Source organism: Delphinapterus leucas, chromosome 14 (genome assembly GCF_059928025.1).
Source record: "Delphinapterus leucas isolate spDelLeu-1000000601 "Yukka" chromosome 14, BTC_Dleu_Yukka2, whole genome shotgun sequence".
NCBI classification, from domain to species: domain Eukaryota; kingdom Metazoa; phylum Chordata; class Mammalia; order Artiodactyla; family Monodontidae; genus Delphinapterus; species Delphinapterus leucas.
In genome coordinates, this window is record NC_143142.1 from 66,379,697 (window position 1) to 66,402,854 (window position 23,158).

At 37.9% G+C, this 23,158-nt stretch overlaps 1 protein-coding gene across 1 annotated transcript in view; it reads right to left on the reverse strand.

Moving 5' to 3' along the window:
• The window catches only part of CFAP53 (cilia and flagella associated protein 53), a 66,679-nt gene that overhangs the window by 42,855 nt on the left and 666 nt on the right, over positions 1-23,158 (reverse strand). The window contains 2 exon segments of the mRNA XM_022584276.2: positions 18,686-18,859; positions 19,368-19,597. Coding sequence (XP_022439984.1) covers positions 18,686-18,859; positions 19,368-19,597 — 404 coding nt within the window.

Consider the following 23,158-nt stretch of genomic DNA (forward strand, 5'->3'; position numbering starts at 1 on the left):
AGGTATCACCTTGCACCTGTCAGAATGGCTATCGTCGGGGGAGACCTTCAAGCTGGCAGAGGATTAAGACGTGGAGATCACCTTCCTCCCCACAAATACATCAGAAATACATCTACATGTGGAACAACTCCTACAGAACACGTACTGAACACTGGCAGAAGACCTCAGACCTCCCCAAAGGCAAGAAACTCCCCACATACCTGGGTAGGGCAAAAGAAAGAAGAAAAAACAGACAAAAGAATAGGAAAAGGACCTGCACCTCTAGGAGGGAGCTGTGAAGGGGAAAAATTTCCACACACTAGGAAGCCTCTTCACTGGTGGATACAGGTGGCAGAGGCGGGAAGCTTCAGAGCCACGGAGGAGAGTGCAGCAACAGGGGTGCAGAGGGCAAAGCGGAGAGATTCCCACACAGAAGATCAGTGCCGACCAGCACTCACCACCCTGAGAGGCTTGTCTGCTCACTCGCCAGGGTGGGTGCGGGCTGGGAGCTGAGGTTTGGGCTTTGGAGGTCGGATCCCAGTGAGAGGACTGGGGTTGGCTGCGTGAACACTGCCTGAAGGGGCTACTGCACCACAGCTAGCCGAGAGGGAGTCCGGGAAAAAGTCTGGAACTGCCTAAGAGGCAAGAGACCATTGTTTCGGGGTGCATGAGGAGAGGGGATTCAGAGCACCGCCTAAACGAGTTCCATAGACAGGCGCGAGCTGCGGCTATCAGCGCGGACCCCAGAGACGGCCATAAAATGCTAAGGCTGCTACCGCAGCCACCAAGAAGCCTGTGTGCAAACACAGGTCACTATCCACACCTCCCATCCTGGGAGCCTCTGCAGCCCACCACAGCCAGGGTCCCGTGATCCAGGGACAACTTCCCCGGGAGAACACACAGTGCACCTCAGGCTGTTGCAACGTCACGACAGCCTCTGCCGCTGCAGGCTTGCCCCGCGTTCCATATCCCTCCCTCCCCCCCGCCTCAGTGAGCCAGAGCCCCCGAATCAGCTGCTACTTCAACCCTGTCCTGTCTGGGTGCAGAACAGACGCCCTCAGGCAACCTACACACAGAGGCGGGGCCAAATCCAAAGCTGAACCCCAGGAGCTGTGCGAATGAAGAAGAGAAAGGGAAATTTCTCCCAGCAGCCTCAGGAGCAGCGGATTAAACCTCCACAATCAACTTGATGTACGTTGCATCTGTGGAATACCTGAATAGACAAAGAACCATCCCAAAATTGAGGCGGTGGACTTTGGGAGCAACTGTAGACTTGCGGTTTGCTTCCTGCATGTAATTCGTTTCTGGTTTTATGTTTATCTTAGTTTAGTATTTAGAGTTTATTATTATTGGTAGGTTTGTTTATTGATTTGGTTGCTTGCTTCCTTCTATATATATATATATATATATTTCCTTTTTCTCTTTTTGTGAGTGTGTATGTGTATGCTTCTATCTGTGATTTTGTCTGCATAGCTTCGCTTTTACCATTTGTCCTAGGGTTCTGTCTGTCCCTTTTTTCTTTTAGTATAGTTTTTAGCACTTTTTATCATTGGTGGATTTGATTTTTAGTTTGGTTGCTCTCTTCTTTCTTTCTTTCTTTTTTTGAATTACTTTATAATTTTTTTAGCACTTTTTATCATTGGTGGATTTGATTTTTAGTTTGGTTGCTCTCTTCTTTCTTTCTTTCTTTTTTTGAATTACTTTATAATTTTTAATAATTTAAAATTTTTTTTATTTTAATAACTTTATTTTCTTTCTTTCTTTCCTTCCTTCTCTCTTTCTTTCTTTCTTTTCTTTCTTTTTTTTCTCCCTTTTCTTCTCAGCCATGTGGTTCACAGGGTCTTGGTACTCTGGCCAGGTGTCAGGCCTGTGCCTCTGAGGTGGGAGAGCCAAGCTCAGGACGTTGGTCCACCAGAGACCTCCTGGCTTCACGTAATATCAAACAGCAAAAGCTCTCCCAGAGATCTCCATCTCAATGCTAAGACCCAGCTCCATTAAATGACCAGCAAGCTACAGAGCTAGACACCTTATGCCAAACAACTAGCAAGACAGGAACTCAACACTACCCATTAGCAGACAGCCTGCCTAAAATCATACAAAGTTCGCAGACGAAGCCAAAACACACCACCAGATGCAGTCCTGCCCACCAGAAAGACAAGATCCAGGCTCATCCACCAGACCACAGGCACTAGTCCCCTCCACCACGAAGCCTACACAACCGACTGAACCAACCTTAGCCACTGAGGGCAGACAACAAAAACAACAGGAACAACAAACCTGCAGCCTATGTAAAGGAGACACCAAAACACAGTAAGTCAAGCAAAATAAGAAGACAGAGAAACACACAGCAGATAAAGGAGCAAGGTAAAAATCCACCAGACCAAAAAAATGAAGAGAAAATGGGCAGTCTACCTGAAAAAGAATTCAGAGTAATGATAATAAAGATTATCCAAAATCTTGGAAATACAAGGAGAAAATACAAGAGACGTTTAAGAAGGACCTAGAAGAAATAAAGACCAAACAACCAACGATGAACAACACAATAAATGAAATTAAAAATTCTCTAGAAGGAATCAATAGCAGAATAACTGAGGCAGAAGAACGGATAAGTAACGTGGAAGATAAAAATAGTGGAAATAACTACCGCAGAGCAGAATAAAAAAAAAAAAAGAAAACAACTGAGGACAGTCTCAGAGACCTCTGGGACAACATTAAATGCCCCAACATTCAAATTATAGGGGTCCCAGAAGAAGAAGAGAAAAAGAAAGGGACCGAGAAAATATCTGAAGAGATTATAGTTGAAAACTTCCCTATATGGGAAAGGAAATAGTTAATCAGGTCCAGGAAGCGCAGAGAGTCCCATACAGGATAATTCCAAGGAGAAACATGCCAAGACACATATTAATCAAACTATCAAAAATTAAATAAAAAGAAAAAACATTAAAAAGAGCAAGGGAAAAGCAACAAATAACATACAAAGGAATCCCTATAAGGATAACACCTGATCTATCAGCAGAAACTCTACAAGCCAGAAGGCACAGGCAGGACATATTCAAAGTGATGAAAGGGAAAAACCTACAACCAAGATTACTCTATCCAGCTAGAATATCATTCAGATTTGACGGAGAAATTAAAACCTTTACAGACAATCAAACACCAAGAGAATTCAGCACCATCAAACCAGCTTTACAACAAATGCTAAAGGAACTTCTCTAAGCAGGAAACACAAAAGAAGGAAAAGATCTACAATAACAAACCCGAAACAATTAACAAAATGGTAACAGGAACATACATATCGATAACTAACTTAAATGTAAATGGATTACATGCTCCAATCAAAAGACATAGACTGGCTGAATGGATACCAAACAACACCCATATATAGGTTGTCTACAGAGACTCACTTAAGACCTAGCAACACATACAGACTGAAAGTGAGGGGATGGATAAAGATATTCCATGCAAAAGGAAATCAAAAGAAAGCTGGAGTAGCAATTCTCATCTCAGACAAAACAGGCTTTAAAATAAAGACTATTACAAGAGACAAAGAAGGACACTACATAATAATTAAGGGATCAATCAAAGAAGATATAACAATTGTAAATATTTGTGCACCCAACACAGGAGCACCTCAATACATAAGGCAAATGTTAACAGCCATAAAAAGGGGAAATCAACAGTAACACAATCATAATATGGGATTTTAACACCCCACTTTCACCAGTGGACACATCAGCCAAAATGAAAATAAATAAGGAAACACAAGCTTTAAATGATACATTAAACAGATGGGCTTAATTGATATTTTATAGGACATTCCAGCCAAAAACAACAGAATACACTGTCTTCTCAAGTGCTCATGGAACATTCTCCAGGATAGATCATATTGTGAGTCACAAATCAACCCTTTGTAAATTTTAAAAAACTGAAATAGTATAAAGTATCATTTCTGACCACAACGCTATGATACTAAATATCAATTACAGAAAAAAATCTGTAAAAACTAAAAACACACGGAGGCTAAACAATACACTACTAAATAACCAAGAGATCACTGAAGAAATCAAACAGGAAATCAAACAATACCTAGAAACAAATAACAATGAAAACACAATGACCCAAAACCTAGGGGAGGCAGCAAAATCAATTCTAAGAGAGAAGTTTATAGCAATACAATCCTACCTTAAGAAACAAGAAACACCTCAAATAAACAACGTAACTTTACACTTAAAGCAGTTAGAGAAAGAATAAAGAATAAAGAATAAAACCCCAAAGTCAGCAGAAAGAAAGAAATCATAAAGATCAGATCAGAACAGAAATAAATGAAATAGAAAAGAAGGAGACGATCTCAAAGATCAATAAAACTAAAAGCTGGTTCTTTGAGAAGATAAACAAAATTGATAAAATATTAGCCAGACTCATCAACAAAAAAAGGGACAAGACTCAAATCAACAGAATTAGAAATGAAAAAGGAGAAGTAACAACTGACACTGCAGAAATACAAAGGATCATGAGAGATTACTACAAGCAACCATATGCGGATAATATGGACAACCTGGAAGAAATGGACAAATTCTTAGAAAAGCACAACCTTCCGAAACTGAACCAGGAATAAATAGAAAATATGAACAGACCAAACACAAGCACTGAAATTGAAACTGTGATTAAAAATCTTCCAAAAAACAAAAGCCCAGGACCAGATGGCTTCACAGGCAAATTCTATCAAACATTTAGAGAAGAGCTAACACCTATCCTTCTCAAACTCTTCCAAAATATAGCAGAGGGAGGAACACTCCCAAACTCATTCTACGAGGCCACCATCACCTTGATACCAAAACCAGACAAAGATGTCACAAAGAAAGAAAACTACAGGCCAATATCACTGATGAACATAGATGCAAAAATCCTCAACAAAATACTAGCAAACAGAATCCAACAGCACATTAAAAGGATCATACACCATGATCAAGTGGGGTTTATTCCAGGAATGAAAGGATTCTTCAATATACGCAAATCAATCAACATGATAAATCATATTAACAAATTGAAGGAGAAGAACCATATGATCATCTAAATAGATGCAGAAAAATCTTTCAACAAAATTCAACACCCATTTATGATAAAACCCCTGCAGAAAGTAGGCAGAGAGGGAATTTTCCTCAACATAATGAAGGCCATATGTGACAAACCCACAGACAAGTTCCTCTTCAATGGTGAAAAACTGAAACCTTTTCCACTAAGATCAGGAACAAGACAAGGTTGCCCACTCTCACCACTCTTATTCAACATAGTTTTGGAAGTTCTAGCCACAGCAATCAGAGAAGAAAAAGAAATTAAAGGAATCCAAATCGGAAAAGAAGAAGTAAAGCTGTCACTGTTTGCAGGTGACATGATACTCTACATAGAATATCCTAAAGATGCTACCAGAAAACTACTAGAGCTAATCAATGAATCTGGTAAAGTAGTAGGATACAAAATTAATGCACAGAAATCTCTGGCATTCCTATACACTAATGATGAAAAATCTGAAAGTGAAATCAAGAAAACACTTCCATTTACCATTGCAACAAAAAGAATAAAATATCTATGAATAAACCTACCTAAGGAGACAAAAGACCTGTATGCGGAAAATTATAAGACAATGATGAAAGAAATTAATGATGATACAAATAGATGGAGAGATATACCATGTTCTTGGATTGGAAGAATCAACATTGTGCAAATGACTCTAGTACCCAAAGCAATCTACATATTCAATGCAATCCCTATCAAACTACCACTGGAATTTTTCACAGAGCTAGAACAAAAATTTCACAATTTGTATGGAAACACAAAAGACCCTGAATAGCCAAAGCAATCTTGTAAAGAAAAATGGAGCTGGAGGAATCAGGCTCCCTGACTTCAGACTATACTACAAAGCTACAGTAATCAAGACAGTATGGTACTGGTACAAAAACAGAAATACAGATCAATGGAACAGGATAGAAAGCCCACAGAGAAACCCACGTACATATAGTCACCTTATCTTTGATAAAGGAGGCAAGAATATACAGTGGAGAAAAGACAGCCTCTTCAATAAGTGGTGCTGGCAAAACTGGACAGATACATGTAAAAGTATGAAATTAGAACACTCCTGAACACCATACACAAAAATAAATTCAAAATGGATTAAAGACCTAAATGTAAGGCCAGACACTGTCAAACTCTTAGAGGAAAACATAGGCAGAACACTCTATGACATAAATCACAGCAAGATCCATTTTGACCCACCTTCTAGAGAAATGTAAATAAAAACAAAAATAAACAAATGGGACCTAATGAAACATAAAAGCTTTTGCACAGCAAAGGAAAACATAAACAAGACCAAAAGACAACCCTCACAATGGGAGAAAATATTTGTAAATGAAGCAACTGACAAAGGATTAATCTCCAAGATTTACAAGCAGCTCATGCAGCTCAATAGCAAAAAAAAAAACAAACAACCCAATCCAAAAATGGGCAGAAGACCTAAATAGACATTTCTCCAAAGAAGATATACAGATTGCCAACAAACTCATGAAAGAATGCTCAACATCACTAATCATTATAGAAAAGCAAATCAAAACTACAATGAGATATCATCTCACACCAGTCAGAATGGCCATCATGAAAAAATCTGCAAACAATAAATGCTGGAGAGGGTGTGGAGAAAAGGGAACACTCTTGCACTGTTGGTGGGAATGTAAATTGATACAGCCACGATGGAGAACAGTATGGAGGTTCCATAAAAAAGTATAAATAGAACTACCATACGACCCAGGCATCCCACTTCTGGGCATATACCCTGAGAAAACCATAATTCAAAAAGAGTCATGTACCAAAATGTTCATTGCAGCTCTGTTTACAATAGCCAGGACACGGAAGCAAACTAACTGTCCATCAACAGATGAATGGATAAAGATGTGGCACATATATACAATGGCATATTACTCAGCCATAAAAAGAAACGAAATTGAGTTATTTGTAGTGAGGTGGGTGGACGTAGAGTGTGTCATACAGAGTGAAGTAAGTCAGAAGGAGAAAAACAAATACCGTATGCTAACACATATATGTGGAATCTAAGGAAAAATAATGTCATGAAGAGCATAGGTAGGACGGGAATAAAGACATAGACCTACTAGAGCATGGACTTGAGGATATGGGGAGGGGGAAGGGTAAGCTGGGACAAATTGAGAGAGTGGCATGGACATTTATACAGTACCAAACGCAGGGTGGATAGCTAGTGGGAAGCGGCCGCATGGCACAGGGAGATCAGCTAGGTGGTTTGTGACCACCTAGAGGGGTGGGATAGGGAGGGTGGGAGGGAGGGAAACGCAAGAGGGAAGAGATATGGGAACATATGTATATGTATAACTGATTCACTTTGTTATAAAGCAGTAAGTAACACACCATTGTAAAGCAATTATACTCCAATAAAGATGTTAAAAAAAATACTAGCAAACAGAATCCAAAAGCACATTAAAAGGATCATACATCATGATCAAGTGGGGTTTATCCCAGGAATGCAAGGATTCTTCAATATACTCAAATCAGTCAGTGTGATACACCTTGTCAACAAATTGAAGGAGAATAACCATATGATCCTCTCAATACATGCAGAAAAATCTTTCAACAAAATTCAACACCCATTTATGATAAAAACCCTCCAGAAAGTCAGCACAGAGGGAACTTACCTCAACATAATAAAGGCCATGTATGACAAACCCACAGCCAACATTCTTCTCAACGGTGAAAAACTGAAACCATTTTCTCTAAGATCAGAAACAAGACAAGTTTGTCCACTCTCACCACTATTATTCAATATAGTTTTGGGAGTTTTAGCCACAGGAATCAGAGAAGAGAAACAAATAAAAGGAATCCAAATCGGAAAAGAAGAAGTAAAGCTGTCACTGTTTGCAGGTGACATGATACTCTACATAGAATATCCTAAAGATGCTACCAGAAAACTACTAGAGCTAATCAATGAATGTGGTAAAGTAGCAGGATACCAAATTAATGCACAGAAATCTCTGGCATTCCTATACACTAATGATGAAAAATCTGAAAGTGAAATTAAGAAAACGCTCCCATTTATCATTGCAACGAAAAGAATAAAATATCTAGGAATAAACCTACCTAAGGAGACAAAAGACCTGTATGCGGAAAATTATAAGACAATGATGAAAGAAATTAATGATGATACAAATAGATGGAGAGATATACCATGTTCTTGGATTGGAAGAATCAACATTGTGCAAATGACTCTAGTACCCAAAGCAATCTACATATTCAATGCAATCCCTATCAAACTACCACTGGAATTTTTCACAGAGCTAGAACAAAAATTTCACAATTTGTATGGAAACACAAAAGACCCCGAATAGCCAAAGCAATCTTGTAAAGAAAAATGGAGCTGGAGGAATCAGGCTCCCTGACTTCAGACTATACTACAAAGCTACAGTAATCAAAAGTATGGTACTGGCACAAAAAAAGAAATATAGATCAATGGAACAGGATAGAAACCCAGAGATAAAGCCACGCACATATGGTCACCTCATCTTTGATAAAGGAGGCAAGAATATACAGTGGAGAAAAGACAGCCTCTTCAGTAAGTGGTGCTGGCAAAACTGGACAGATACATGTAAAAGTATGAAATTAGAACACTCCTGAACACCATACACAAAAATAAATTCAAAATGGATTAAAGACCTAAATGTAAGGCCAGACACTGTCAAACTCTTAGAGGAAAACATAGGCAGAACACTCTATGACATAAATCACAGCAAGATCCATTTTGACCCACCTCCTAGAGAAATGTAAATAAAAACAAAAATAAACAAATGGGACCTAATGAAACATAAAAGCTTTTGCACAGCAAAGGAAAACATAAACAAGACCAAAAGACAACCCTCACAATGGGAGAAAATATTTGTAAATGAAGCAACTGACAAAGGATTAATCTCCAAGATTTACAAGCAGCTCATGCAGCTCAATAGCAAAAAAAAAAACAAACAACCCAATCCAAAAATGGGCAGAAGACCTAAACAGGCATTTCTCCAAAGAAGATATACAGATTGCCAACAAACACATGAAAGAATGCTCAACATCACTAATCATTATAGAAAAGCAAATCAAAACTACATTGAGGTATCACCTCACACCGGTCAGAATGGCCATCATCAAAAAAATCTGCAAACAATAAATGCTGGAGAGGGTGTGGAGAAAAGGGAACCCTCTTGCACTGTTGGTGGGAATGTAAATTGATACAGCCACTATGGAGAACAGTATGGAGGTTCCTTAAAAAACTAAGAATAGAACTACCATATGACCCAGCAATCCCACTACTGGGTGTATACCTTGAGAAAACCATAATTCAAAAAGAGTCATGTACCAAAATGTTCATTGCAGCTCTGTTTACAATGGCCAGGACATGGAAGCAATGTAAGTGTCCATCATCAAATGAACGGATAAAGAAGATGTGGCACATATATACAATGGAATATTACTCAGCCATAAAAGGAAATGAAATTGAGATATTTGTAGTGAGGTGGATGGACATAGAGTCTGTCATACAGAGTGAAGTAAGTCAGAAAGAGAAAGACAAATACCGTATGCTAACACATATACACAGAATCTAAAAAATAAAATGGTTCCGAAGAAACTAGTGGCAGGACAAGAATAAAGATGCAGACGTAGAGAATGGAGTTGAGGACACGGGGAGGGGGAAGGGTAAGCTGGGACGAAATGAGAGAGTGGCATGGACATATATACACTACCAAATGTAAAATAGATAGCTAGTGGGAAGCAGCTGCATAGCACAGGATATTAGCTCAGTGTTTTGTGACCACCTAGAGGGGTGGGATAGGGAGGGTGGGAGGGAGATGCAAGAGGGGGGGATATAGGGATATATGTATACGTATAGCTGATTCACTTTCTTATAAAGCAGAAACTAACACAACATTGTAAAGCAATTATACTCCAATAAAGATGTTAAAAAAAAAAGAATGGCTATCATCAAAAAGAACATAAATAACAATGTTGGCAAGGATGTTGCACTATTGGTAGCAATGTAAATTAGTGCAGCCACTTTGGAAAACAGCATGAAGGTTTCTCTAAAAAGTAAAAACAGAACTACCATATGACCCAGCAATTCCAGTCCTGGGTACATATCCAAAAATAAAAAAACAAACACTAATTCAGAAAGACACACACACCACAATGTTCATAGTAGCAGTATTTATAATTGTCAAGATATGGAAGCAACCTAAGTGTCCATTAACAGATGAATGGATAAAGAAGATATGGCATATATATACAATGGAATACTACTCAGCCATAAAAAAGAATGAAATTTTGCCATTTGCAGCAACATGGATGGACTTGGAGAGCATTATGCTAAGTGAAATAAGTCAAACAGAGAAATACAAATACCATATGATATCACTTACATGTGGAATCCAAAAAAATACAAGAAACTAATGACTATAACTAAAAAGAAGCAGACTCAGAAATATAGAGAACAAACTTAGTGGTTACCAGTGGGGAGAGGGAAGGGGGGAAAGGCAATACAGGGGTAGGGGATTAAAAAAGTTTTTTTCATGATGTACCAACTTTTTCTCTGTGAAAGACACCCCTAAGAGGAAAAAAAAACAAGCTACAGACTAGGAAAAACTATTTCTAAACCACATATCCTACAAAGGACTCATATCTGGAATATACAAAGACTTTTCAAAACTTAACAGCTAATCCAATTAGAAAATGGGAAAAGATATGAAGAGACACTTCACCAAATTGAATGTACACATGGCAAATAAGCATATGAAAAGTTGTTCAACACCACCACCCATTAGGGAAATGCCAGTAAAGGTGGCAATGAGGTATCATTACACACCTCTGCTGTACTAGTGACAGTAAGAAAAGCTGGCAAAGATATGGAAAAACTTAATCTTTTACACATTACTGGTAGAAATATAAAATCGTACAGCCACACTGGAAAACAATTTGTCAGTTTCTTACAAAATTAAGCATACATATAAGACCCAGCATATGGCAATTATCCTAGAGAAAGGAAAACTTACGTTCACACAACTATCTGTACACAAATGTTCATATCAGATTCATTTGTAATAGTTAAAAACTAGAAACAATCAAAATGTACTGCAGTAAGTGAATGATTTATAGAAACTTAAGTACATCCATGCAATGGAATACCACTCAGCAATAAAAAGGACAAACTATTGATACATGCAGCAATTTGGATGAACCTCAAAGGCAATTCATTGACTGAAAAGAGCCAATTTCGAAAGATCACATATTGTATGATTCCATTTATATAAAATTCTTGAAATGATGAAATTATGGAGACGGAAAAGGGATTAGAAATTGCCTGAGGTTAGGAATGATGGGGGTGACAGTGGTGGTTGTGACTATAAAGGGGAGCACAAGGGAGACTTTTGTGATGATGGAACAGTTCTGTATCTTGATTGTGGTGGCGGATTAGATGGATCTACACATGTGATAAAATGGCACAGAATTATATACATACATTATACCAATGTCAATTTCCTTCTAGGATACTGTGTTATAGTTACATAAGATATAACCATTGGAGGAAACTGGGACTGTAAGAATACATGAGATTTTTGTACTATCTTTTCAATTTCTGTGAATATATAATTATTTAAAAATAAAAAAAATTTTGGGCTTCCCTGGTGGTGCAGTGGTTGAGAGTCCGCCTGCCGATGCAGCGGACATGGGTTCGTGCCCCGGTCCAGGAAGATCCCACATGCCACGGAGCGGCTAGGCCCATGAGCCATGGCCGCTGAGTCTGCGTGTCTGGAGCCTGTGCTCCGCAACAGGAGAGGCCACAACAGTGAGAGGCCCGCGTACCGCAAAAAATAAATTAATAAATAAATAAATTTAAAATCACTGGTTATCTTGTCACTGTTATTCATTTCATTTCATTGTTATTACTGAAAATAATTTTGCTGTTTGGAAGACCTGGAGCAATACAAATGATCCATTCTAGAGTGTCAAATATTCTAGGTATGCCACTGAATATACCTAAAAGAAATGAATGTGCTTGTCTACCAGAAGACATGTACAAGAATGTCTGCAGCAGCTTTATTTATAGGAATAAACTGGAAATGACTGAAATGCCTATAACCTGGAAGATGAATAAATTGTGGTATATTCACACAATGGAATACTAAAAGGAAGAGGAAGGGAAAGGAGAGGAAGAGGAAAAATTTCATCTCACTTTATGTATACATTAAAGCCTCAATTATATTTTCAGTAATGGGGCCTGATTTAGCATCCTTGATCAAAATTTAACACTGCCCCTTCACCGTTATAATGAATTAAAACTATATTTGCTGCTCTGTATTAAAGAGTTGGTGGTATTACATTAAAAACACTGAAAACAGTTGGATTTCAAATGAATTATGGTAGTCTCCTTTACCCACCATTTCACTTTCTACAGTTTCTATTACCCACAATCTACTGTGGTCTGAAAACATTAAATGGAAAACTCCAGAAATAAACAATTCATAAGTTTTTCAACTGCACTCTGTTCTAAGTAGTGTAATGAAATTTTGCACCCACTTGGGATCTCCGTCAACATTTTCTGCTCCTGACATCAACCATCAACATCGTCATTGATCAATGATCCAGGATCACCCGAAGCAGGCGATCCTGCTTCTGACGTGTGGTCAGAAGGCCAGTAGCCTAATGCTACATCACAACGTCTACATCATTCACGTCACTTCATCTTACTTATCACATAGACATTTTATCATCTCACATCATCACAAGAAGAAGGGTGAGTACAGTACAATAAGATATTTTGAGATAGAGAGATAGACCGCATTCATGAATTTTACAGTATATTGTTATAACTGTTCCATTTCATTATTGTTGTTAATCCCTGACTGTGCCTAATTTATAAATTAAATTTTATCATAGGTCTGTATGTATTGGAAAAAACATAGTATATACAGAATTTGGTACTCGCCCCAGTTTCAGACATTTACTGGGGATGGATAAGGGGGGCTACTGTATATTGTTGCAGGATATAACTGTTTCTTCAAAAATTCGAATAATTCATCTAACTAGCAAGTTATACAACTTGAAGTTGTATACTTAGTTATATAAGATCTCTCTATGAAATCTGTAAAAATTGTTACCAAATTAATACGTATTTTAAGAGCACAAACCACTTATGAAACTTCATTTTTATTACTGTGTCAAAAAACATTTACTAGAGAGTGGAAAATATATTAATGGTCCATTGAAATTCACTTCCCAGTGTCCCCTTTGCCCCTTACAGCATCTTCTCCTCTAGCAGCCAGTAGGGAGAATCCAGATCCTGCCAAAGACAGGGTGTGAGGCTATGCTTTACATACACTCGAGAGAACAAGAAGTGTAGAGCAGGTGCATCCATAGAAAAGGTCTGAGAAAGGTCTCAGAATCCCTAGCTGGGCTGATTGGTGATGGTATTTCTTTCCTGAGGCCAGCTAGTAAAAACTGGAGGGGGTAAATACTTCTTTCAATGCAAAGACAGCAACACAAGACTTCGAAGCTTACAAAAAATCAAGGAAACAGACACCAACAAAGGAACACGATGATTTTCTAATAACCAGTCCTAAAGAAATAAAGCTCTACAAATTACCTGACGAAGAATTCCAAACAATTGTTTTAAGGAAGGTTGGTAAACTACCAGAGAACACAGATAGACAATGCAACAAAATCAGGAAAACAACACAGGAACAAAATGAGAAATTCAACAGAGATAGAAATCATCAAAAAGAACCAAACAGAAATTCCGGAGCTGAAGAATACAATGAATGAAATGAAAAATCCAAGAGACAGCATCAACATCAGGCGTGAACAAACAAAACAGAAGAAAAAAATCTGAGAACTCAAAGACAGGTAATTTGAAATTATCTAGTCAGCGTGTCTGAATGTATAAAAAACAATATCAAACAATATGCTGCTTACAAGAGACCTGCTTCGGCTTTAAGGATACACATATCTTTAAAGTGAAGGGATGGAAAAAGGTATTTCATGCAAGTAGAAACCAAAAGAGAGCAGAGGTAGCTACACTTATGTTAGATAAAATACACTTTAACTCAAAAGCTGTAATAAGAGAGAAAGAAAGTCATTATATAATGATAAAAGGAGCAATTCATCAAGAGGATATAACAATTATAAATATAGATTCATCCCTTGGTATCTGCAGGGGATTTGTTTGAGGACCTGCTACAGATACCAAAACCCACAGATGCTCAAGTCCTGTAGTCAGCCCTCCACATCTGCGAATTCAACTAATCCCAGATCATGTAGTACTGCATTTACTGAAAAAAACCACATTTAAGTGGACCTGCAGAGTTCATATCTGTGTTGTTCAAGGGGTCAGCTATATATGCACCCAACATGAGAGCACTCAAATATGTTAAGCAAATATTAACAGATATCAAAGTAGAAACAGACAGCAGTGTGGTAATAGTAAGGAACTTCAATACTCCACTTTCAACAGTGCATAGATCATCCAGACAGAAAATCAGTAAGGAAACACTGGATTGAACCATACTTTAGATCAAATGCACCTAACAGACATACACAGAACATTCCATCTAATAGCAGCAGAATACACATTCTTCTCAGGTACACATGGAACATTCTCCAGGATAGATCACATGCTAGGTCACAAAAAAGTCTTAACAGATTTAAAAAGATTAAAGTCATATAAGTATCTTTTCTGACCACAATGGCATAAAACTAGAAACCAAACACCGGAAGAAAGCTGGAAAATTAACAAATATGTGGAAATTAAACAACACACTCCTGAATAACCAATGGGTCAAAGAAGAAATGAAAAGGGAAATCAAAACATATCTTAAATGAAAACAGAAATACAACATACCCAAACTTATGGGATGCAACAAAAGCAGCTTTAAGAGGGAAGTTTATAGCAATAAACATCTATATTAAGAGAAAAGAAAGATCTCAAATAAACAACCTGACTTTAAACCTCAAGGAACTATAAAAAGAACAAACTAAGCCCAAAGTAAGCAGAAGGAAGAAAATAACAAAGATCAGGGCAGAAATAAATGAAGTAGAGACTAGAAAAATGATAAAACAAATCAATGAAACTAAAGCTGGTTTTTTGAAAAGATAAACAAAATTGACAACCTTTACCTGGACTAGCTAAGGAAAAAAGAGAGAAGATTTGAATAAATAAAACCAGAAATGAAAGAGGAAACATTACAACTGACACTGCAGTAATACAAGGGATCATGAAAGACTATTATGAACAATTATATGCAAACAAATTAGATAATCTAAAAAATGGATAAATTCCTAGACACATATAAACTACCAAGGCTGAATCATGACAAAATAGAAAATCTGAAAAGACCAATAATGAGTAAGGAGATTGAACCAGTAATCAAAAATCTACCAATAGGGCTTCCCTGGTGGCGCAGTGGTTGGGAGTCCGCCTGCCGATGTGGGGGACGCGGGTTCGTGCCCCAGTCCAGGAGGATCCCACATGCTGTGGGTGAGTTCTACCAGATATTTAAAGAAGAATTAATACCCATCTTTCTCAAATCCTCCAAAAAAATTGAAGAAGAGAAAACACTTCCAATATCCCTGAATAACACAGATGCAAAAATCCTCAATATAATACTAGCATGGCAAATTTAACAGCACATTAAAAGAAGCAGATACCATGATCAAGTGGAATTTATCCTTGGGATGCAAGGATGGTTCAACATATGCAAATCAATAAATGTGATATACCACATTAACAGAATGAAGGATAAAAATTATATGATCATCTTAATACAGAAAAAGGTTTGACAAATTCATGATAAAAAAAAAACTCTTAACAAATTACTTATAGAAGGAACGTAGCTCAACACAATAAAGGCCATATATAACAAGTGCACAGCTAACATCATGCTCAAAAGTAGAAAACTGAAGGCTTCTCCTCTAAAATCAGGGATAAGACAAGGGTGCCCACTCTTGCCACTTGTATTCAACATAGTACTGGAAATCCTAGTCAGAGCAATTAGGCAAGAAAAAGAAATGAAAGACATCCAAAATGAAAAGGAAGAAGTAAAATTATCTGTTTGCAGATGACATGATCTTGCATATAGAAAACCCTAAAGACTCCATCAAAAACTGTTAGAACTAATCAATGAATTCAGTAAAGCTATAGGATTTGAAATCAACAAACAAAATCAGCTGCATTTTTTACACTAATGATGAACGATCTGAAAGAGAAATTAAGAAAACAATCCCTTTTGCAACAGCTTCAAAAGCAATAAAATACAAAAGAATAAATTTAACCAAGGAGGTTAAAGATCTGTACACTGAAAATTATGAGACACTGATGAAAGAAATTGAAGACTCAAATAAATGGAAAGATATCCTTTGTCCTTGGGTTGGAAGAATTAATATTTTTAACATGTCCATACTGGGGCTTCCCTGGTGGTGCAGTGGTTAAGAATCCGTCTGCCAATGCAGGAGACACGGGTTCGAGCCCTGGTCTGGGAAGATCCCACATGCCGCGGAGCAATTAAGCCCATGAGCCACAGTTACTGAAGCCTGTCCACCCTAGAGCCTGTGCTCCGCAACAAGAGAAGCCACCACAATGAGAAGCCTGCGCACCACAATGAAGAGTAGCCCCCGCTTGCCGCAACTAGAGAAAGCCCGCACGCAGCAACGAAGACCCAACACAGCCAAAAATAAATAAACAAAATAAAATTAATTAATTAATTTTTAAAAATGTCCATACTACGCAAAGTGATCTACCGGTTCAATGCAATCCTTATCCAAATTCGAATGGCATTTTCACAGAAACAGAAAAAGAAAAATCCCAAAATTCCAACTGAATTACAAAAGACCATGAATAGCCAAAGCAATCTTGAGAAAGAAGAACAAAGCTGGAAGCATCACATACTTGATTTCCATCTATATTACAAAGCTATCATAATCAAAACAGTATGGTAGCTGCATAAATACAGTTGCATAGACCAGTGGAACAGAATAGAGGGCCCAGAAATAAATCCAGGCATATATGGTCAACCAATCTTTTACAAGGAGACCAAGAACACACAATGAATAGTCTTGGTAAATAAACACAATAAACAGTCTTGGTAAAACTGGATATCTACATGCAAAAGAATGGAATTGCATCCTTATATACACCATTCAAAAAAATTAACTCAAGGGCTTCCCTGGTGGCACAGTGGTTGAGAGTCCGCCTGCCGATGCAGGGGACACGGGTTCGTGCCCCAGTCCAGGAAGATCCCACATGCCGTGGAGCGGCTAGGCCCGTGAGCCATGGCTGCTGAGCCTGCGCGTCTGGTGCCAATGCTCTGCAACGGGAGAGGCCACAACAGTGAGAGGCTCGCGTACCACAAAAAAAAAAAAAAAAAAAAAAAATTTAACTCAAAATGGATTAAAAATTTAAACATAAGACCTGAAACTGTAAAACCCATAGAAGAAAACATAGAGAAAAAGCTCCTTGACATTGGTCTTGACAATGATTTTTCGGATATGACACTAAAAGCAAAGGCAACAAAATGAAAAATAAACCAGTAGGACTATATCCAATTAAAAAGCTTCTGCACAGCAATGGAAACAATCAACAAAATAAAAAGGCAACCTACAGAATGGAAGAGAATATTTTCAAACCATATATCTGTTAAAGAGTTAATATCTAAAATACATAAGAAACTCATTTAACTCAATAGCAAAAAAAAAAAAAAAACAACCAAATAATCTGACTAAAAAAATGAGCAAAAGTCCTGAATAGACATTTTTCCAAGAAGACATACAAATAGCCAACAAGTATGTGAAAACATCACTAATCACCAGAAAAATGCAAATCAGAACCACAATGAGATATCACCTCACACCTGTTCAGATGGCTATTATAAAAAAGACAAGAGGTGACCAGGTGTCAGCAAGGATGTAGAGAAAACGACACCTTTGTACACTGTTGGTGGGAATATAAATTGGTATCGCCGTTCTGAAAAACAGTATGGAGATCCCTCAAAAAATTAAAACCAGAACTACCATATGGAAACAAACTAAGTGTCCATTGATGTATGAATGGATAAAGAAAGTATGAAATGGAATATTATTCAGCATAAAAAAGAAAATTCTGCCATTTGAGACAACATGGATGAACCTGGAGGATATAATACTAAGTGAAATAAGCCAGGCAGAGAAAGACAAGTACTGTATGATCTCACTAAATGTGGAGTCTAAGAAAAAAAAGTTGAATATATAGAAACAGAGAGTAGAATGCTGGTTCTCAGGGGTTATGGGGTGGGAGAAATCTGAACATATTGGTCAAAGGATATAAATTTTCAGCTATAAGATGAATGAATAAGTTTTGGGGATCTAATATACAGTATGGTGACTACAGGCAATAATACTGTATTATATATTTGAAATATGCTAAGAGAGTGAATCTTATGCATTCTCACCACAAAACAAACAAAACTCCTCAGTATCTGCATTATGCGATGATGTATATATAATTAACAAGACTTAAAGGTACAACTACTGTGTATACCCTCTTAAGGCTACACTTTACTGTAGTTAGCTTTCCTAAATAATTCTTAATATACCAACTTCAGGTTCTGTGTGTGTGTTTTTCTGATATCATTACCTGAATTGCTGGTCTAGCTTTTCAGCCACAAAATCCTGTCTCTCTTTTTCTTTCTTCTCTCTTAATAATCTGATTTTTTCTCTCATTCTATCTTTTTTCTCCTCAATTGTTTCTTCTTTCAATTGCATTTCAATAAAATATTCATTTTCTTCTGATGCTAAAAGTTCACGTAACCTAAGTTCACAAAACAAAATGACAAGAGAAAAGGAAATTAAAACTATCATGCCACATGTACCATTTCACTAACTGATTTTTATTTTGTTAAATCTGATTTCAGAAGTACACATTCAGTCATAAATTTTTTAAGAAGGAAAGATCATTACAGTATTCCATAAAATAAGACTAGTTGCCATTTAAAGCAATAAAGATACTGATCTATGCCATGTTTTATTTGATCACATACAGATGAGATATGTAATGTATATCTTCAACAAAAAGGCAAAATGAGCAGATTTTAATTAAAAATAAAGAAATCTGAAACAATATGTTCTTTTGCTTTCTATCAAACATAGGTTATCACAAGTGAAAATAGAAACAAGCAATAGCTATTGGTTTGGTAGGAATATGCATAGCTCAGCCATGATCCTTACTGTAAAAATTCACTTGATTTTTGATTGATCAATCTCAAACTGTGGTTTTAGGAATGTTTCAGAGTCTGGATCAGCTGGTTTACGAGCCTTACTTATTTCGTCTTTCTTCAGTATTGATGATAAACCCTTGCATGGCATCCTTGACTCTTGCTTTCACAAGACTGTCCACAAACTTGCGGTCATTGTGCTGGTCCCACTCAACTTTCAAGCGATCCCGCTCGTTTGACTTAATGGAAGCCAAAATAGCATGATGCTTCTGATGGCTGCGTCGGATTCTTTCCAGATGATGTTCAGCCCCTTGGCCTTTGGGAGGCTTGGCTCTCTGAAAACAAATAGCAACTATCACTTATGATAGACCCAAAATCGATTGCATATTTTCAATTAATCATGACCTCCACCAATACTCATATTAATCAAAACTTGGTATATAAAACTAATACATCCTGCTACAACTGCAAACAACTTAGGTGCCTAAGATGTAACTTGTTTGATTCTTTGAACCTATACCTAAGATGTCATCAAATCAGTCTCAAATATTTCTCAAATGCCATTTGAGTAAAAGTTCATGGAATTATAAAGTTAAAAATTTGAACAGGGCTCCAGAGATTATCTAGTCAATAGATAATTGACTAGATAATCTCTGGATTATCTAGATAAGTTATAACTTAACAATAGATAAGTTATTTGCTCAAAGTGCTTTAAATAGTTAGGGCAAAAAAAAAAAATAGTTAGGGCAGACCTGGATAGAACAAGAATTAGTTCCTGACCTTAATCTTGCCACCAACTACCCCACATTGTTTCTCAGGGGTGGACAACATAGTTACCGACATAAAAATTCTTTCAATTAAGAGACTACTATCTAAGTGTAAGGATATATCAATATATAACAAGTTGTGACAATGAAAAACCCTTTACTAAGAAGGAAGCAAGGAAGATAGAAAGGGAGGGAGGGAAAGAAGGAAAAGAAAAGCGGGAAAAAAAAAAACCCTAGTGGTAGAACTTTTTTCCTATTTCTATTGTACCCAGAAGTTTAATGTAAGAGCCGTGCTCCTGACATTTTGGGGTAAATTGAATTTCTGTAAATATGTTCATTTTATACAAACTTCCACCAGAAAGTTGGAAATGCATACATCATTGTGAATACATATTGACACATTTAATAAAATCATATGGACTATATCTTTTTCATTTCTGTATTCCTAGCAATGAACATGCCTACCAGCATCAGGTTCTCAATATGAATGGGAAAGATGAATGAATGAAACAATGTTTATGGGTGGGCTTGATGTGATTCCTGCTCCTCCTGGGCCACCATGAAATCCATGGTCTTGAGCTTTGTATTTTCAGCCAGTTTTAGCAAATCATCCTTAGGTGAGTAGTGAGACTCTGGTGTGCTGATTCACAGTAACAAAACTTTTTTTTTTGCGGTAAGCGGGCCTCTCACTGTTGTGGCCTCTCCCGTTGCGGAGCACAGGCTCCGGACACGCAGGCTCAGCGGCCATGGCTCACGGGCCCAGCCGCCCCGCGGCATGTGGGATCTTCCCGGACCGGGGCACGAACCCATGTCCCCTGCATCGGCAGGCAGACTCTCAACCACTGCGCCACCAGGGAAGCCCAGGAACAAAACTTTTAACTCATGTGGCAGAGTCAATCTGATCATTTACACTTAGAATTGGGACTTGGTAAGGGAATCTCCTAGGGAAAGAAAATCAACATTTGAAGATAGCTTCATGAAAAGATTCAGGGCTCAGGGTATATATATATATATATATATATACACACACCTAGATTAGTTGAATAAGATAATACAAAACTGAGGTAGGTTGGAGACAAAAGATGATACTGAGGGTTACATCATGGGAAGTAGCTAATTCATATCCAAATTATTTAGAGCCTAGATTTAGTTAACAAACTACTGTTCTCTAATACATAAAACATTTTATGAATGTGGATTCAGTGACAACAAAGCAGAGCTGGGTCAAGACTGCACCCTGGGCAGGATATACATAGGAACTCACGCTCCCAGTAGACAGATGGGCTGAGAACAGGAACCAAGCACCAAGGTCATAAGGAATCAATTGTCAAATTGTCAGGGCAAGAACCAGGTTCTGAGGTACATTTTGACTGAAGAGGGGGATGGGGGTGGAGGGTGGTGAGAAACAGCCTGAGCAGTAGCTGGGGATTAGGAAGCCCTTTAAGGCTTGGGCATCCTGTGTAGGACTTTGTGATCAGGAAGGACCTTATCTCTGGATGAACAGGTATGATCTGGAGTTCTCTAACAACGAGGTGGTGCCAATCCATGCAGTCTTAGCATTATGTAATCAAAACCTGTCCTGTTTAACAGAAATATAATATAAACCAGATATGTAATTTAATAACATTTTCTAGTAGCTGTATTTTAAAAAGTAAAAAGAAACAGGGGAAATTAATTTTAATAATATATTTTTATTTAACCAATATATCCAAAATATTATCATTTCAACATGTGACTCTACGCATAGTTCAAGTGCTCAAAAGCCATTTGTGGCTAGTGGCCACCATAATGGACACTGCAACTCTTAAACCATGCTAAATTCAGAACAAAGGGTTTAATAACTACTCTGTACTTTCAAGGTCACTGAAGGCTTTTGTTACTGCAACATCTCAAATTAGTTTCTACTATTACAGTTTAATGTCTTAAAGAATGATGTCTTACAGCCTAGGTTTGATCCTGGCCTCTACTGATTACTAATTGTATGATCTTGAGCAAGTTACTTAATCTTTTTAAGTCACAGTTTTCTCACCTGTCAAAATGAGCAAAATAAATGTCCTCCTAAAAAATTATTTCAAGAAGTAAATAACTGGGTTCCTAGGAGGCACTCACCAAATAGCCGCTCCTTTTGCTTCTCCATTACTTCAGACATTTCATCTTTCACCAACTTCTCCTGGAGGAATTGTTTAGCATCCAAGTCTCATCTCTGGTGGCTTTAATTCTTCTCCCACCACAACTCTGCAACCTCTAACATCCACACTTCTTATCACACTCTGACATCTGAGATACACCAGCTCTGACCTCTTCCTTTTCCTCTTTATTCTTCTATAAACTTAAAGTATTCAATAGGCCTCCTTCTCCGGTTTGGTGGTAATTTGGTGGAACAGAAATCCTTATTGGTTCCCAACACAAGTAATATCACCTGACCAATGGCCCAGCCCCTGAGCTCAGTGTTCGCATACAGAACCCAAAGTACATCAATTTCTGTCCCTCATAAAGTCTGTCTATAATGATCACCTTGAACCGTACAGACTGTAAAAGACTCCACTCTACTGATTTCCAAACCCAGATCCTACAGTCCCTGGACCTAAAAAAGAGGGGGCATTGAGAACTGCTATGCGCACTATGGAGCATAATAAAACTGCACCCTTCATTATCCCTGATATTTCTTCCACAATGTTCCAACACAGACAGTATAGCACATCATTATCTACTGTGTTAACCTTTGATGGTTTTGTGCATGAGCAAGTTTTTTCTGCAGTTAGATGATAAGCAACGTGAAGGCAGGGATCAGACTTCTAAAGAAGGGTAAACCTCCCAGGGTCACTGTATTCACCCCTGTATTTTCCACAGAGCTGTGCACACAGCAGGGGCTCAAGTAATACCTCTATAATTGCCTGCCTACACGTGGTTTTCTAGCCTGTAGAAACCAGTGTGTAGAAACAAAGGTGCATGGACCAAGCGTCTGGGGTTCTGAGCAGGATCTGCAGCACGCAGCATTCCCCTGGCCTCCTACCACCTCCCCTGCCTTAAAGGCAACCAACCTCCTATTCCCAGGCCTGCAGGGACGCTTCTGTTATGGTTGAGTCAGCAGAGAAAGGGCTCTATAACCACTCACAACCCCTCACAGCC